This window comes from Brachyhypopomus gauderio, chromosome 10 (genome assembly GCF_052324685.1).
Source record: "Brachyhypopomus gauderio isolate BG-103 chromosome 10, BGAUD_0.2, whole genome shotgun sequence".
Taxonomy (NCBI): domain Eukaryota; kingdom Metazoa; phylum Chordata; class Actinopteri; order Gymnotiformes; family Hypopomidae; genus Brachyhypopomus; species Brachyhypopomus gauderio.
This window is the reverse complement of record NC_135220.1, coordinates 1,705,882-1,723,120: the sequence shown is the minus strand read 5'-3', so window position 1 is coordinate 1,723,120 and position 17,239 is coordinate 1,705,882. Positions and strand designations below refer to the sequence as shown.

At 44.0% G+C, this 17,239-nt stretch overlaps 2 protein-coding genes across 4 annotated transcripts; both read right to left on the bottom strand.

Moving 5' to 3' along the window:
- Nucleotides 1–1,288: 1,288 nt before the first annotated feature.
- Nucleotides 1,289–7,759, bottom strand: arf3a (ADP-ribosylation factor 3a). 3 transcript variants are annotated; one of them, XM_077018558.1, is made up of 6 exons: nt 7,698–7,743; nt 7,503–7,613; nt 5,652–5,818; nt 4,593–4,703; nt 4,129–4,253; nt 1,289–3,770 (listed from the first exon to the last, which is right to left on the bottom strand). In XM_077018558.1, the coding sequence occupies exons 3-6, from the start codon at nt 5,797–5,799 to the stop codon at nt 3,609–3,611; spliced, it is 546 nt and encodes a 181-aa protein (XP_076874673.1). In that variant the 5' UTR covers nt 5,800–5,818; nt 7,503–7,613; nt 7,698–7,743; the 3' UTR covers nt 1,289–3,608. The 3 variants fall into 3 exon arrangements, with proteins under 3 accessions (XP_076874673.1, XP_076874674.1, XP_076874675.1); XM_077018559.1 differs by lacking the exon at nt 7,503–7,613 and having other exon boundaries at nt 7,698–7,759; XM_077018560.1 differs by lacking the exons at nt 7,503–7,613; nt 7,698–7,743 and adding an exon at nt 6,900–7,478.
- Nucleotides 7,760–11,026: 3,267 nt separating this feature from the next.
- wnt10b (wingless-type MMTV integration site family, member 10b) lies at nt 11,027–16,757 on the bottom strand. Its single transcript, XM_077020876.1, has 4 exons — nt 16,421–16,757; nt 13,087–13,349; nt 11,843–12,279; nt 11,027–11,563 (listed from the first exon to the last, which is right to left on the bottom strand). The coding sequence occupies exons 1-4, from the start codon at nt 16,492–16,494 to the stop codon at nt 11,078–11,080; spliced, it is 1,260 nt and encodes a 419-aa protein (XP_076876991.1). The 5' UTR covers nt 16,495–16,757; the 3' UTR covers nt 11,027–11,077.
- Between the last annotated feature and the right edge of the window lie 482 nt (nt 16,758–17,239).

Genomic DNA, 17,239 nt, shown 5'->3' with positions numbered 1-17,239 from the left:
TGTACATTATACATAAATTGTTTGTGATAGTCTGTGATTTTGTCCTTAAGTGAATCTTTGTGATTCAAATATTTTGTATTTCATTAACTTATCAAATACTTCTCATCACAGCAACTGTTTTGAGGTCCAGTATCAGAGCACTTTTGTAATGGTGTAAACACAAAAAGCAAAACTTTAGTAGATATCCAAACCACGGAAACTGAATAATTCTAGTTTAATGCACAAATTATCATACAACCACATGACAATTCTGAATTCAAAAATAAATTCCTATTCTGTAAAGCAGCTAAATCAAAGGTCTAGAAAACAATTGTATGTTTGCAGTTTTGCTATCATTATAGTCTTTTCCCCATTGTTTCTTAGACCAGCTCCCTAAACCCTCAAATGAACTTTACCCATAGCTTCTACAGCAGTACCGTTTGGTACACACTGCCATCCCCCAACCCCCCACCGTCGTTGTGCACAACTTCCATCCAACTGCAGCCCATCCAGCTCCATAGGCCTCCAGCTCAGCGCCCCGGCCTCAGCGCCGGTGGCCGAGGCCCGCAACGGGGGTGGGCTGGCTGGCCCTCAGCACTCCACACTCCCATCGCGGATTGATGAATTGATTGCAGCGCTGCTGCCAGTGTGTCTGTGCCCTGGGCGAGGGCGCCCCGGTTACGAGAGGGAATCCCAGCAATGGCACCCGCCGCAGTGCTGCTATTGTGCGTGGCCTGCAGGGGGCCTTGGGGTCTGGCAGACCAGGGAGCAGCCCTGACCCACATACTGCTGTCACGCCCCTGGAGACACACACTGTGAGGGCAGGCAGGCAGGGGGGTGTGTCAGTGTGAGTGTTTTTGTGTGTGTGTGTGTGTGAGTGAGTGAGTGAGTGTGTGGGATAAGCCAGGGGAAAGAGGGGGTGAGATGCTGGACACCTTGTTGAGAGGATTTTCCCAATTCCCACTGCTCGAATTTTCCGAGTTAGTGATTAATGTTTGCAGCGAGCAATTAAAACCCTTTAAGAAAGGGAGACTGCATGAGCTGTTAAAAACTCAGGTACAGCCGCTCATTCTGTATCCACAGCAGTGTATTCCGAAAAAAAGATTTATAACTTTCTGTGGTATCACACAACTTTACCAGCATAGACACATTCTGTAATTACAGACCAAACCACAAAAAGACTGAAATATATGGTAACACAGTCCCACATCCCACAGAACATGGACTGATTCTACAAATAACTAAATAAATAATAACCCCAATGTGGACACAACTGAAAGAGGCAAAGCTCTTCTGCAGATGCAAATAAGAGCTCTATCATTTTGGTTATAGAGAGTTTATTAGTCAGGTTGCTTCAATAAATTACCATGTATAATATCTTCATACGGGCAAATACATTGCATCAGTGAAGGCCAGTAACTTCATGAACATATCAACTAGTGAGAGGTTTTAACTTGGTTTAGATGATCAGTTTCATTAATTACTCAGCTGCTGAGCGTAGCAGTGATAAGAAAGTCATATAATGATTGTACAAATGAAGCTTTTCCCTGTCTGCGACAGTTTGCGATGTTATTCTACAATGGAACAGAGAATCAGAGAATGTGAGATGGCTATACGTTTAGTGAATGTCCAGTAGTTTAAAAAACAGGTACATATATGTAAATATATACTACTGGGAATTGATGATACACTGAAGCTGTTGGAGGCCGACTGGTGAAGGAGCAGTTGTCCAGACAGGAGGTCACATTGAGGAGCAGAGGGATGCGGAGAGAGAAGGAAAGTTCTGAAGGTATCACTGCCTTCTTCTCAGAGGAACATCTCCAACTGAACATCTGCTGAACAGTTGACTTCAACAATGCGATCTCAGCACGAGGAGCTTTGTTACATAAAAATCACAAAGCGCACCCCCCAGTCCCAACCCTTCTGTCAGCAGCAACGAAAAAAAGAAAACACACACACACACACACACACACACACACACACACAGACAAACAATAATCCCCAGATCCCCAACAGAAAACATGATCTGACTTCCACAAACAAACAAATAAAAGAAATCACACAGTATTTCCAAGTCAACACAATGTGAAATGTGACTACAGTGTCTCTGAATCAATCTCATGAAGAACCACACATATTACAAACAGCTAAACCAATCACAGAGTCAGGGGGAGCTACACCTGCCCTTCATAGCATCAACAAAACACATGCAACAAAACACAGCGAGACGGCAGAGCACGCTTGCATGACACACGGGAGTCATGCAAAAGCAATCGGTCCCTTTCACGGGGTGCAAAATGCAAAAATTCAGCAGCCTTGTCATAGGATTGTAGGACTGCACCGTGTGTCTTCCCCAGGTAGCGCATGACTAAAATTAGCACCCAGTGCACAAAGGATCATTCTGACCCAGCAATGTGTATGTGCAAGGACAAAGAGTAGTGATCATGTGATCTATCTGTTCACAAACAGAGAACTGACTGAGGCCTGGGAGATTATTATATTATTATATATATATTATATATAGGTGTGTGTGTGTGTGTGTGTGTGTGTGTGTGTAAGCAGCCAGTATGACTGTAAGTATGACTACCATGCTACCATTTTCACCACTGAATTCAATGCTACTACAACACAGTGTATTATTTTAATATTTAAAGTTATTCTGGAAAAAAATCATATAAAATTTAAACACATTTGAGAACACTGAAATCTAGTGTTCCATGTCTCTGAAATTCCCCAGCAATCAAAACCAAATTTCTGGATTCACTCAAGAACCATTTAAATTTATTTCCTGTATTTAAAGGCTGCTGGAAACAAGATTCAAAGCCACTAGGACAAAGGTTCTAAACCAGGGGTAATCAACTATATTGTTCCGCGGGCCAAATTTGGCAGATAGCTCTGACCTGCGGTCCGGGGGGCGTAACACTCGTGACGGAGTTCAGCGCTATTTTCAATATTTTCAATAGTGCTGAAATAAATGCTCCGGTTTAAAATGACTTCTCCCGTCAAAATTAAGAACTATTTTTAACAATTTATTCTGGGTCCGGATGGGATGTCATTTGGGTCCGTATACAGTTAATCAGGAATGAGATTGGGTCCGGACAGGACTGCGTTCGGGTCCGGATCCGGACCGCGGTCCGCCAGTTGCCGACCCCTGTTCTAAACTATTAGGGCAGTACATTATGATAGTTTAAATGACCTGCATTTAACACTAACTAATTAATGACTATATAGTGAATATATACTCATTTTGATTATCAAATACTAGTGTTTTACACTTTTTACAGCATGAAGATTGGAACTTAGTTTTGGACTACTGAGTCACAGTTTACACAGGAAACAAGCATCTTTCGTCTGTCTTATCATGAGCAAATTGCATAAGCCATGCCAACGTGCTACCATTTATAATATAACTGTCATGGTAGATTTGTCAAAATGCGAGAGAGAGACGTTTAAAGCAACGTCATTCTACCGGCGCCGAGAAGTGGGACACCGTCGGCACTGGGAGGCTTCAAGTTGGCCCGGTCCGTGCAGCCGTCTGGAGAACAGAGTCAAAAGACCCCACGAGCCCGCCGGTCATCCCCATGCTGGTGTGCTCCTGCTGGGGGACACCCTGTCCTGCAGTCCTGTCTTCACTTCTTGCTCTTGAGCTGGTTGGCGAGCCAGTCGAGGCCCTCGTACAGCCCGTCCCCGCTGGTGGCACAGGTGGCCTGGATGTACCAGTTCCGGTGGCGGAGAGAGTGCAGGCCCAGTTTGTCGGTGATCTCGGCAGCGTTCATGGCGTTTGGGAGGTCCTGAGCAGCGGAGGTTAAGGATGTGAGAAAGGCTTGGGTCAGAGTCAGTCAACTGATTAAGTGGTTTAAAATACAAAAAGGAGACAAGGCAAGAATTGTTTCACATGCTTTAAAAGGGAGTTATATACCAGTTATATGCCAGTGTTTGGTCAATTAAACATCTGATAAAATTAGGCTTATAATGAAATATGTTCATTCGACCATCTAAAAGACTCAAAGTATCACTTCTGATAGCGATCCTCTGTGTGGAATATACGAAAATGTCCCAACCAAATGCAACAAGCGGCATTTGAAAACCGTCTTAGCCAGTACAGCAGGGTGCCTGTGTGCTGCAGGAGAGGCTGAATGTCTCTCTTGCCTGTTTGTTGGCAAAGACGAGCAGCACGGCGTCCCGGAGCTCGTCCTCGGCCAGCATCCTCATCAACTCCTCCCGCGCCTCGTTCACCCTCTCACGGTCGTTACTGTCCACTACAAATATCAGACCTGACCAAGCACACAGAATCCACAACAGAAACATGGCACAGAAATGGAACTACAGACCCCTGTTCAGAAGATTTTAAAATAGCAATGCCTTTACAGTTCAGTGAAATGTGTTCAGGCAATGACCTTTCTCAAAAGTTGATTAGTAATTAATTAACACATTGAATCAGAACAACATTAAGGTCAATAAACTACAGAACTTGACATATTTAACTTAACCGTGTCTAACCTGTGATATCTAACCAGATGTATGTCTGCAGATATAACATGGCATGATTCTTGCCTTGATCTCTGCTAGTTGAGATTGATATTGGTCAGCGTGTGTGTGAGCAACAAACTCACCCTGTGTGTTCTGAAAGTAATGTCGCCAGAGAGGCCTGATCTTGTCCTGTCCACCCACGTCCCACACCGTGAAGCTGATGTTCTTGTACTCCACCGTCTCCACATTAAACCCTGGACAATCAAACAGGACAATGACAAAACAGTCAAAACCGTCTCAGTTCTACACTCAGTAGAACACAAAGTCACGGATTATGCACAAAGTCACGGATTATGTAGGATTACAGTCATCAACAGTCATACAACAGGCAATACAGTCATACAACAGCTATAGTTGTATACACTATGCCAAACAAGTGGTAATGATCATTATTTTCATATGTATTCATTAACTGAAACAGCGGCTGTGTGGGAGGCTTAAAACTGCTTGAGGAACAGGCCCATTCTGCTGCAAAGGTGACGTTTTGTCATACACCATTGCAAGACACAGCAACAAGACACAATCAGTAGGCAACAGTGAAGTATGGTGGGCATATTGGGGCTCAATATCATCAAATGGAATAGGGGATTTTGTTTAGTGTCCTCAATGTTGAGAAATATGGATAGATACTTATTCATCATGCAATACCATCAGGCATACATCTGATTATTGTAGGACAATTTATTCTGTAGCAGGAAAATGGCCCCAAACATACATCCATCAAGAGCTATTTTCAGCTATCTTCAGCTCTTCAAGAAGAACAAGGATTTCATGCCCCCCATAGAGCCCTGATCTCAGCATCACTGAGGCTGTCTAGGGTTTGATGAAGAGACACAGCAAGCCTCCAGAAGATTTGTGGTTGGTTCTCCTTGATGAATGGCTCGATCGCCTTAACGTTATTCTTCAAAAATTGTGTGCAAATGTACCTAGAAGAATTCGTGCAGTTCTGAAGTCAAAGCAAACTAGATCTAGATGTCTCTTTTGTTAATAGACAAATAAACTATTAACACTTCTATTTTTGAAAGCATTGCTACTTTGCAGCATATTGTCTATACCTGCCTAAAACCTTGGCACAGTGCCTTATGTGTGTGTGTGTGTGTGTGTGTGTGTGTGTGTGTGTGTGTGTGTGTAAATGAGTATACCAATGGTGGGAATTGTTGTGACGATCTCTCCCAGCTTGAGCTTGTACAGAATTGTGGTCTTCCCAGCTGCGTCCAAGCCGACCATCAAAATCCGCATCTCCTTTTTGCCTATTAGACTCTTAAGGAGGTTGCCAAAAATATTCCCCATGCTTGCAGATTGGCCTTGCCTTTAATAAAGATATCATACAGACAGGCACACATTTCTCTAACAATAAAACACGTGTGTCTATTTTGGGTAATTACTCTAATGATATATTTTTGTTTCCAAACTGACATGCATCACTAAAATTCTAGCATATCAGTTTAATGGCACATTTCATAAATTTTTTTGGTAAACGATCCCTGTCGCTTGAGTTAAATGTAACAGACCTTACACTGCTATGCAACAACACCCTGAGGAAAACGTTATTTTGACCACAGGCGTATTGAAAATCAGCAAATCGGGACATTTATCAACAAAACTGGCAATTTACATTTAAATCATTTCTCATTCTGAAAAGATTCCAAACCGAGAAACAATTCTTACAGCACCATAAATCATCTTACATACACCTGGTATCTGTAATTCTGAGTTGTGGCTATGGAACCAATACAATCCCAAAAATATTTGTCTCTTTAAATCTTGAACTGCAATCGTTTCATTCGTATTGCAGTGCACAAGGCACCAGTCACCCATGTCAGAGTTTTTGTCCATTTTGAGCTGTGTTCTCCACAGCTTTTTGGTTTTGGTAGTGTGGTTCCATTAGTTTGGCCATGCAGGTCAAGAAATACACAGGCCCATTATCTAGCATTAATCCTCTACTGCAGTCACAAACATCTAAGAGGCAGCCATCCCAATGAACCATTACTTATATGAGTACAGTGGACTGCAGGCAAACAAAGTTAAAATGGAAGACCTGACAAACAGTTTGCCTCTGTCACATTGACGGTCAGAGAGAAGCACTGATGATGCTTTGGGGTGTATGCCTTCTAAAAAGAAAGCTTCTGTGTGATGATGGTACAGCAGACACAAGGATAAAAAAGACTGAAATTATTAACATGACAGACACAAAGGGATTTCACACATGTCTATTGACAGTACATGAGTGGAAAATCTGATAACAGATGTAAAGAAATACCACAAGCACAGAAAAAAAAACTTCACAGTTTTTTCAGTGGCCATTACTGATTACCATAGCAACAGAACAGCAAGAAGATACCACTGAGCTCAAGATAGTGGAGCAAAACGTGGCATTATTGCTACGTCACCTTAATCTTTTCAGTAAGAAATGACCACCACTGTAAACCTCATGTGACTCACGGGCGTCTCATCAAAATGAGACTCGGTGATACACGCAGGCTGCATGCAGAGACACTTGGTAATTCTCAAAAACAAAACAACAAATAGACAGTGTCATCTGGATTGAAAACGCAGACAGAGGGGGATCATTGGGCGGATGTTGTAGAGGTGTTTCTATACTCGGAATCATTGGGTACCAACGCGTGCGTGGAGGAGGCGCAGGGGAAGCAGTTTAACCGCAGCTACATTCATGCATTTGAAGCCACCACTATCACTACTATCACTACACTACTACACAACCTAAATGTAAACAGTTAATACTGAACACTGCACAGTCATAGCAGCACTGAAACATATCCGAAATATAAAAAAAAATTATAACAGTAAAAAGCTTGATCACAGCGTTTTACTTATGCAAACGAGTTCAGCTTCTGCTCACGTTCGCCTCCGATATCAATAAATTCCTACATTCGTACTGATTCTGAGACATATTCCAGTGCGCTCAGTCAGCACAATATCATTACAAGATTTTTAAATCACCCAACCATCGGGAATCGCAAAACATTTCTCACCTTTCCTACGGCGTGCTGTGTCAGCTCTAGTGACCTAAATAGCTCACCAGCAGTACGCAAATAAACACGAACACAATCTTGGATGATTCGTCGGCTCTCAATGATCCCACTCTATAAGGCACAATATGTACTCAATAAACAATGTTAATTCATGTGGTTTATTTTATAGCCCACCTTTACCGCATCCTTACTCACCTCTGACAGCGGCAACTAACAAGTCACCCCGCGCTAGTCTCGCGATAAAACCATTATGGACGACGTTGCAGCACGTTACACTGAAATGCAATCTCGCGATTTTATCCAATTTAACAAACCATTATACCTTTGCATTACTCTCATGAAAAGCGCAAATTAACACGCAGGACACAAAATGTTTATGAAAACGGAAAAAAAAACTTGGCAATATATATATATTTTATCTGGGAAAAGAACAAAATTACACAGTATCAGTTGTATGTAATACATTAAGATACAATAGTAGTCTACAGTGGAAGAGATTTAGTTTTTCTTTAAAATAATATTTCAGTCACATCTGTACATGCAGTAGGTCATAACTGAGGCACAGTGTCTTAGACATATCCAAGGTATTTAATTATTCAGCCAAGACTCTACTCCATAAATAAATAACTTGCCGTGCCCTGCCAAACGATATTATTTGGCAGCCTGAAATGTGTTCAGTCATTAACAGAAAAGCAAAAGAGCCAAATGGCATTTCTAAGTAGGCCTCGAAGAGTCAGAATCTGCAGTGAAACCTTCACTGATATCATATGTTGGATTAATATGGTATTCATGCACTCCACCACAATAAAAAAATATTCCTCACATATCACATATCTTCACCATTCCATGCAACATCTCACTAAGACATACGTAAATGATCACTTGACATGCTCTTTCAGTAACTTCATCAATTTACCCCAGTTTCAGAAATTTCCCCCACATTTTTATTTCCACCATACCCTAGAAGCCCATATTCAGCCCCGCAGTGACACGTTGGTGTGAGATTCATGCGTGCTTGGACAAACACTGCTCAGATGAACTCAGAAGGGTCTCTCTGCGTGTCATCTCACGCGCGCGAGTGTCTGTCAGTGGCTTCGTGATGGATGTGTTTATCAGTTCGGCGGTTTCGGAGAGAGAGAGAGAGAGAGAGAGAGAGGAGCGGCAGCAACCGGAGCAACCGCTTGCAGCTGCGCACCAGATTATGGGGTGGAGAGGGCCACGGGGGTGAGCGCTGGGACTCTGCGTGCAGGGAGCCTGTGGGGGCTGCGTGGGGGGAGGCGTACAGTGGGTAGGGGTGATGGAGGCAGAAGCTAGGGTGGGGGTGGGAATTATAATTTAAAGGAACCTTTCCTCTGAAGTGTTTGCCAAAGTGCAGCTCGGCAAACACAATCACGAGTCGGGTTGGTTAGGCTTGCAGAACTAATGAGGGCTTGCACGTTGAGGCTTGGGCTTTGATGTTCTGGGTAGCTGACTCCTTGTTTTTCTCCCTGCCTTTCTCTCTTTATCCTTGTCCCACATCAAAAATGGAGAGGGCTGCCTGGACACGGTGCCCAGAAGCAGATGTTCGAAGCCGTTTTGACCATGTCTCTCTCTTTTGATGTTTGTAGCATGTGCACAAGTGTACGTGTTGATCTACCTGCCCACTTGTCTACCTGCGCATGTCCGTACGTCTGTCCATCTGTCTGCCTCGGCGATGACAAACCACACAATGCTCTGACCCAGCATCAGATTTGTGCACTCCACGCCCCCAAGCCTTACATTTTGGAGTGTCTGGTTGTCATTATTCTAGATGCTGTCAGTATGTTGCTTTGTATGTGTAACTGGCTGCACAGCATCGATGGGGGTGGGAGAGAGAGAGAGAGAGAGAGAGAGAGGTCCAAAGCTATCGAGGCTCTCTGTCTCACACATGGGAGAAACAGCGACAGGAAATTCTCCTTTGCGGCAGCTCCAGGGCGAAATGATAAAGGAATGAAGAAATGCGAGCCAGAGATCCAGCGCTTTATCGTTCCACACCAGCCTCCATCACTCCGTTCCCCTCCCTGGTCACACTAAACACCATGCTGGTCACCGTCGCCGGGACAACAGGAACACCGTCGCTGGGGTCCGCTGCACAGTAGCGCAATGCACATCTTAATCGCTAAAAACGTCGTCAAATGTTTGTGAAATTTGAGGCTTGTAGTTATCCAGGCTTCAGTGTTGGATCTGCTGGATCTGGCTTGAGTTAACGCAGAGCAGTCAGGCATCTTTTAGTGGGAGATGCTCAGAGAACGACAAATTGTCCTAGGCAGTGCACAGCCTCGGTTTACTGTCAACTACGCCTCTGATCCCACTAAGACTGGTACCATTCTTACCCTCCATCTTGTCCTTTCCTATAAAAGTCTCCCTCAAGAGAAACCAGGCATATTCACTGTGAGCCACTCACTTCTAGAATGTTCTTTCATCTCACGTTTCCAGATGCTTCCTTGGTGCTAGAGACACTGCAGGCTACTTTACTAATAAAGAAATCTCCTGAAAAACAAACAAACAATCAGACCAACCAAACTCATCAAAAAATGGTCCAGCGCAAAATTCCAGCTTGGCGCATTTCTCGAGAGGATAAAAAGAGACAATTCATATAACATTATAATTCATCTGTGTCACTTACCATCATTTGTACAAACATTAAGAGTGAAAAAGTATACGCTTCAGTGTCATTACAAATGATTATCATTACTGCAACTTAATGCAGCTTAAAATGGTTTTGAGAAGACTAAAAGGTCCTTTAAAAGTCTAAAGGTCCTGTCCACAACACACCGTTTGGTGTTAAGATGCAGCAGAGTGAGATAAAACGTGACTGTTTCCAATCATATAGGGGGAAAACCCATGGGAAGTACAAGTATTCCCTTCAGTCTGTTGTTTCATTGCTTGCGCTCTGACTGGTCAACATCTGTACAGGTTGGGAACGGCAGTGTGCTATTCTTACATCACACTTGTCCTGGTTTACATTAAATCCTAGCCAAGCAATGTGCGTGGGCACAATCTCTGTTCCCTGTGTCAGTTCACGATGAAATTGCCTGGCTTATGACATCAGCACTGACATCAAGAAGAACTTAAAGAAAGCTTTGCCGTGATAAGACAAGGCCATTAGGCACACATTTACGAACGTACGCTCAGTTGTCTATGGTGGCCGTGCCTTTGCTGTTCAGTAATAATGTGTTCCTGCTGTTGCGCCTTGTTATTGTGAAGAACACAGATGGCTTTTAGGGCATTTTCATGGTCGAGGAACCCAAACAGGGGAAACAAAGGCGAATGACATGAGTCCCTCCTCTCCTCAGTCTTTGTCTTGGCATTTGGAGAATAACAAGAACCACACAAAGCAAATGGATCCCAGATAATGGGGGCTGAAGGGAGACATGGTTAAAGCGACGCTGGGGGAGAGTAAGACAGGAAGGCAGACGCACGCTCGGTGTGAGAGGTCGTCCCGCACCCGTCTCTCCCTCCAGCCACGGACCAGGCCGGGGGGGGGGGGGGGGGGGGGGGGGGGTGGTTGGTTTGCGTGGTGGGGCGGAGGTTCTGAAGCGGCGGGCGGGCCGTGTTCACTTGCACACGTTGACCCACTCGGTGACCCGGCACTCGTCACACAGCACGTAGCAGCACCAGTGGAAGCGGCAGTGGCAGCGTTCGCTCCGCGTCTGACGCAGGATGTTGTGGCCACGGCCGCAGCACAGCGACCCGCAGCCCTCCATGCCCGCACCGCTCTTGGTGCACACGCGCCCCTGCGTGCCCGGCGAGTCCACGGACGGCTCGCGCTCGCAGAAGTCGGGAGACTTCTCGAAGTAGACCAGCTCCCTGGCGAGGCCACGGCGACGGGGCCGGGCCGACTCCGGCCCGCCGGCCGCACGCGGGTCGAACGCACCGCTGTTCTTGTTCTGGGAGTTGATGAAGACAGCGGAGAGGAATTTCTGATGGAGCAGCGTTCCCACTAGGCTGAACTCGGGGGTCACATACCAGCAGGTTTTGAACTGGCAGCTACCAGATGTGCCGTGACACTTGCATTTTCTCTTCATGTTGTCAGTCACTGTCTGTAAACAAACAAACACACATGCCTATATCAATGTTCAGTGTTTCAGTATTAAAACTAAAATGATAGAAAATTGCTAAGCGCTCAAGTCAAATAAACTAGTTCACGAACATAAACTTGATTAATTAATTAAACCCATTATTGAATAATACGATAAAAAGTCATGAAGGCATTTTCAAGCCCACGTTGGCCTCTTGTGCTGCTACACATTTACAGCCACTAAAAGAAAAGAAAAGACACATAAAGATTAATGATGTGAAGATTTTTTGAACCACTGTACCTGCCTGCCAACGCGATTGTTGTGCATCTTCATTCGGGCGTGTATGTCACGAGGCGACGCCCTGGAGTCCAGCCAGTCCCTGGCGAAGCGTACGCCAAAGCGGGCGTCGTGACTGCAGCCTCCCCACTCCCACGTCTCCTGCACGGAGGAGCCCTCCTCCGGCAGAGGCTTCAGCAGGGCGGCGGGCCGGGCCGGGCGCGGGGCGGCGGGCGGGCCGCTGTGGTTGGGGCTGAAGCCCGCCCCGCCGACGCTCACTCCGCTCCTCTGGAGGGTCTGCAGCTGCAACTGGGTCAGCTTCAGCCGGATCTTGTCGTCGTCCAGGCGACGCTTGGCTTCGCAGCCGCAGCCGCGGAGTTTGCCCAGGCTGCAGGCGGAGGCCACCGAGTGGGCCACGCCCGCCGACAGCAGCGCCAGGGAGAAGGCGCTCTCCCTGAACCCTGACGGTGAGAGGACACGGGATTCAGGCTGCGTGACGCAGACGCTCACAACTCGAGAGCCTTTTCTCACTTCCTGCCGCTCTATACACTGAAAAAAATAAAGCATTGGCTCAATGTAATAAAATTGAATTAATCAATCACACAAACTTTTTTTCATTGACTCAATCTAAAAAACTGTCATTTAGTCATGAATTTAGTTTTTTGGATTGAGTCAATGAAAAAGAGTTTGTGTGATTGATTAATTCAATTTTATTACATTGAGCCAATGCTTTATTTTTTTCAGTGTATGTAGGCAGTACTGCGTTAAACACATGATGCGAAAATTACAACCCCCCCATGCTTTATCCTGTCCATCACTGATCGGTTTCTGACCACAGGACCACAGCAGAACGGCTGTTGTCTTGATGTCAGACCATTCAACACAGCATTGTCGATGATTGTGAAGACATGATTAGGGGTTTGGAGCAGTTTTATCGGTTTTTTCAGAAAATATCCAGCCAGCAGTGGCCCTGTGGTTAGTATGCGATCAGTATGAGATGGGCTCCTACAAGGGCTCCCTAATGAAGCGGCCAATGATTACACTGACCCAGCTTTCACAATTCCAGCAGGATACGAGAGCGTTTGAGATTCTGACATCACAATTTGTCGTTTCTCCCACAGACAAACTCTGCCTTCAGCATTTCTTTGCCAATCAATGCCATGTTCATTTGGGCATAATGTAATATTGCACCGGTTCCGTGAATGCTGGTACTTCGGTCAGCGGTTACCCATCTCTCCAGCAGAACGGGCCGTGTGTCTCTCCCTCACCTCTGGTGAGGATGACGCTGTGATGCGGCACTTTGCCGTGGTTCTCCAGGGTGGAGCAGTTCCAACGCTGGTCTCTGAGCTGGTGCTGGCACTCGTGAATGGCGACCTGTATGCCCTGCAGGGCGGAGGCCGTGACGTCAGGACTGCGGACACACAGTCGCATCTGTCTCTTAGTCAGGCCTGCCAGTCGTAAACACACGGCGTTGGGGGTCAGCACTGGCTCTCCTGCCACCTTCAGGCCAAGGATGTCATTACACAATACCCTGGGAGAGTGGACAAGCAATTAATTAAACAAAGCAACATGGTACTGCCTTTGGCAGACACTGCTGATGTTCAACTCGGAAATATGGATCAGCGCCAAGACAATGTACCGGTGTGAAGTCGTGCTTTCTGTACGGGTAGGTGAGAAAATTGCGTTATGACATCATCAAATCACATAGAGCATATTAAAATGAACACTAGGACACTCCAGAGCTCCTGTTTCAGAGATGGTGCCTTTTTTGTCTGATCTTGTTCCTTTGAATAATAAAGCTTGACTAAATTATTAAGCCAGATGTGGCATCCTATTTATCCATGTTATATGATGTCATCTGCTTGCATGACCCAAAATAGCTCCATTTCTCATGTCAAGCTGCCGAGAAGATTTCTGTAGGTATCTAGTGCAAGGTACTAATGCAATAAGGGTCACGTGCACTTTACACATGAACATCTGGAGATGTGCACTTTACACATGAATATCTGGAGATGTGCACTTTACACGTGAACATCTGGAGATGTACACTTTACACGTGAACATCTGTAGATGTACACTTTACACTTGAGCATCTGTAGATGACCTCTTTACACGTGAGAATCTGTAGATGTCCTCTTTACACGTGAGCATCTGTAGATGTCCTCTTTACACGTGAGCATCTGTAGATGAGCTCTTTACACGTGAACATCTGTAGATGTCCTCTTTACACATGAACATTTGTAGATGTCCTCTTTACACGTGAACATCTGTAGGTGTCCTCTTTACATGTGAACATCTGTAGATGAGCTCTTTACATGTGAACATCTGTAGATGACCTCTTTACACGTGAACATCTGTAGATGTCCTCTTTACACGTGAACATTTGTAGATGTCCTCTTTACACGTGAACATCTGTAGGTGTCCTCTTTACATGTGAACATCTGTAGATGAGCTCTTTACATGTGAACATCTGTAGATGTCCTCTTTACACGTGAACATTTGTAGATGTCCTCTTTACACGTGAACATCTGTAGGTGTCCTCTTTATACGTGAACATCTGTAGGTGTCCTCTTTACACGTGAACATCTGTAGATGTCCTCTTTACATGTGAACATCTGTAGATGTCCTCTTTACATGTGAGCATCTGTAGATGTCCTCTTTACACGTGAACATCTGTAGATGAGCTCTTTACACGTGAACATCTGTAGATGAGCTCTTTACATGTGAACATCTGTAGATGTTCTCTTTACACTTGAACATCTGTAGATGACCTCTTTACATGTGAGCATCTGTAGATGTTCTCTTTACACGTGAACATCTGTAGATGAGCTCTTTACACGTGAGCATCTGTAGATGTCCTCTTTACACGTGAACATCTGTAGATGAGCTCTTTACATGTGAACATCTGTAGATGACCTCTTTACATGTGAGCATCTGTAGATGTCCTCTTTACACGTGAACATCTGTAGATGAGCTCTTTACACGTGAACATCTGTAGATGACCTCTTTACACGTGAACATCTGTAGATGAGCTCTTTACACGTGAGCATCTGTAGATGTCCTCTTTACACGTGAACATCTGTAGATGAGCTCTTTACACGTGAGCATCTGTAGATGTTCTCTTTACACGTGAACATCTGTAGATGAGCTCTTTACATGTGAGCATCTGTAGATGTCCTCTTTACACGTGAACATCTGTAGATGAGCTCTTTACACGTGAACATCTGTAGATCACGGACGTAATTTTCAAAAGCCGGGTTTGGTCCCCCCCCAGTTTTTATGGTTAAAACCAAATATTTAAATAGCGACGAATCCATGTCCCCCCCCACTTTTTATTACAAAATTACGTCCATGCTGTAGATGTCCTCTTTACATGTGAACATCTGTAGATGTCCTCTTTAGATGTGTGAGGTAACAGTTTCCTGTGTTATTTTTCAATTACAAAATGGCAAGGAATAAACAAATGTGTCTTCTAAAGCAAAGCACCTTGCTTGACGAAGTTCTTGGTGAAACTGCTTTCTCTGTGTATTAATATGATAGTGTCTTTTGTTTCTGCTATATCCTTGTTTAAAGGACATTTGATTTAAATGTAGCATGATAAATAGTCGTGTGAATCTCTTGTTACAATGGTTTTCATTCTCATATTTTCATTAACTCACAGAGAAAATAGAGTGTTTTTTTCTATAACACAAAAACAAATCTTTGGAAGAAAATTACAAGGCTTTTGTTTAGTGACATGTATTTTGTACAAAATTTTAAGTATTCAAAAACAATCATGAATTACTCTTTAGGCGCGTCTCAGGCTAACCCCCCAGACAGAGCTAATGTTACGACATTACAGCTATTCCACAGCCCTGCTGTCTCTCTCATTTCTGGCAATCTTATTAACAGTTGTGAAGAGAAATGAGGGTGCTTGGAAGCAAATGTTGGGAGGTGTTACATCCACAAACACCTTATTGTTAATAACCACTCTGTATGTTCACTGATCCTCTGGGGATTATGGAAAGACAGCGATTGTCTGTAACCATGCAGTTTACTTGGCACATGCTTAAATGGTTTTGATTAGTGTGTGTGTGTGTGTGTGTGTGTGTGTGTGTGTGTGTGTGTGTGTAACTGCAAATATGGTTGTATGACTGAAATAGTGCTCACAAAGAATGACATTGGAAATTATTCTTGCTGAAAACTACAGCACAGCACAAAACAGTACAGCACATTTTCAGCACAGTGTGTTCTATATGCCTATATGTCATTTACATAATCATCTTAATCTAGAACATGATCACATAAATCGGTCAGATATCAAATATATGTCTGTTTCTACACACACACACACACACACACACACACACACACACACACACACACACACACACATATATATATATATATATATATATATATATTATATATTATATATTATATATATATATATAATATATATAATAGTACATCAAACACAGCCCATTACTCATACATAAAATAAAACAACTTAGTTTCCATAAAGGCTTCGGACTGTAAACTTGCACCTTTCTACTTACGTGAACGTGTAAACTTGCACCTTTCTACTTACGTGAACGTGTAAACTTGCACCTTTCTACTTACGTGAACGCAGGTGACAGAAGTGCGGCGGCCAAAATCAGGATTCGTTCCAGACGACGTTTGTGTGACAATTCCATTTTGTAAAACGCTTTTCCTGACGTGACATTAAAACACTGGTTTGATAAACGTTTTAACGGTAAATTAGGAGAAACCAATACACAACACTTTCAGTGTGGAGCCGAGAAGGATGTACGGAGCGTTGTAAGAAGGTTGGGACGGTCACTGAGGAGGAGGTCGTATAAGAAGGTTGGGCAAACACCGCCCGGGCGGTTGTTTTCAAAAGTGCTTGACTGAAGCAGGCTATTGAATGGTTCAGTTGCACTTTTAAAAAAGGAATATCAAAATACCAAGTTATGGTAGAGTTCTTACTCCAAAAGACAGCGTGGAGCTACTGTTTTTTCGCGAGCTATGTGCGACATTAATTATTGCTGTGAACAGCTGTTGTTTAAATGTATTCATCTATTTTTCAGTAGCAAACCCAACAGTCTCGACACAAAATTTGTGTGTGCGATATACGCGTATCCACATTCTCATTAAGAATGTCCTTATTGCTACATTTGATGAAATTGTTCACAGTATAGTATCTTATATCTTCAAGGTGCAAGCCCTAACTTGAGCAGCAGGCAGGCGCGCGGCTTGCAGCGCTGGAACAATAACCGGAGCAAGTGCGTGATCACGCGCGCACAAGTGCACCCGCCACACCGTTCAGACTCACCACAGCCAATGACGGTTTAGACTCATTACATTCATCACTCTTTATGGCATTCTTTAATACGGTTATAAATTCCTCTTCTTATTATGTGTGTTTCTAAAGAAGAAGAA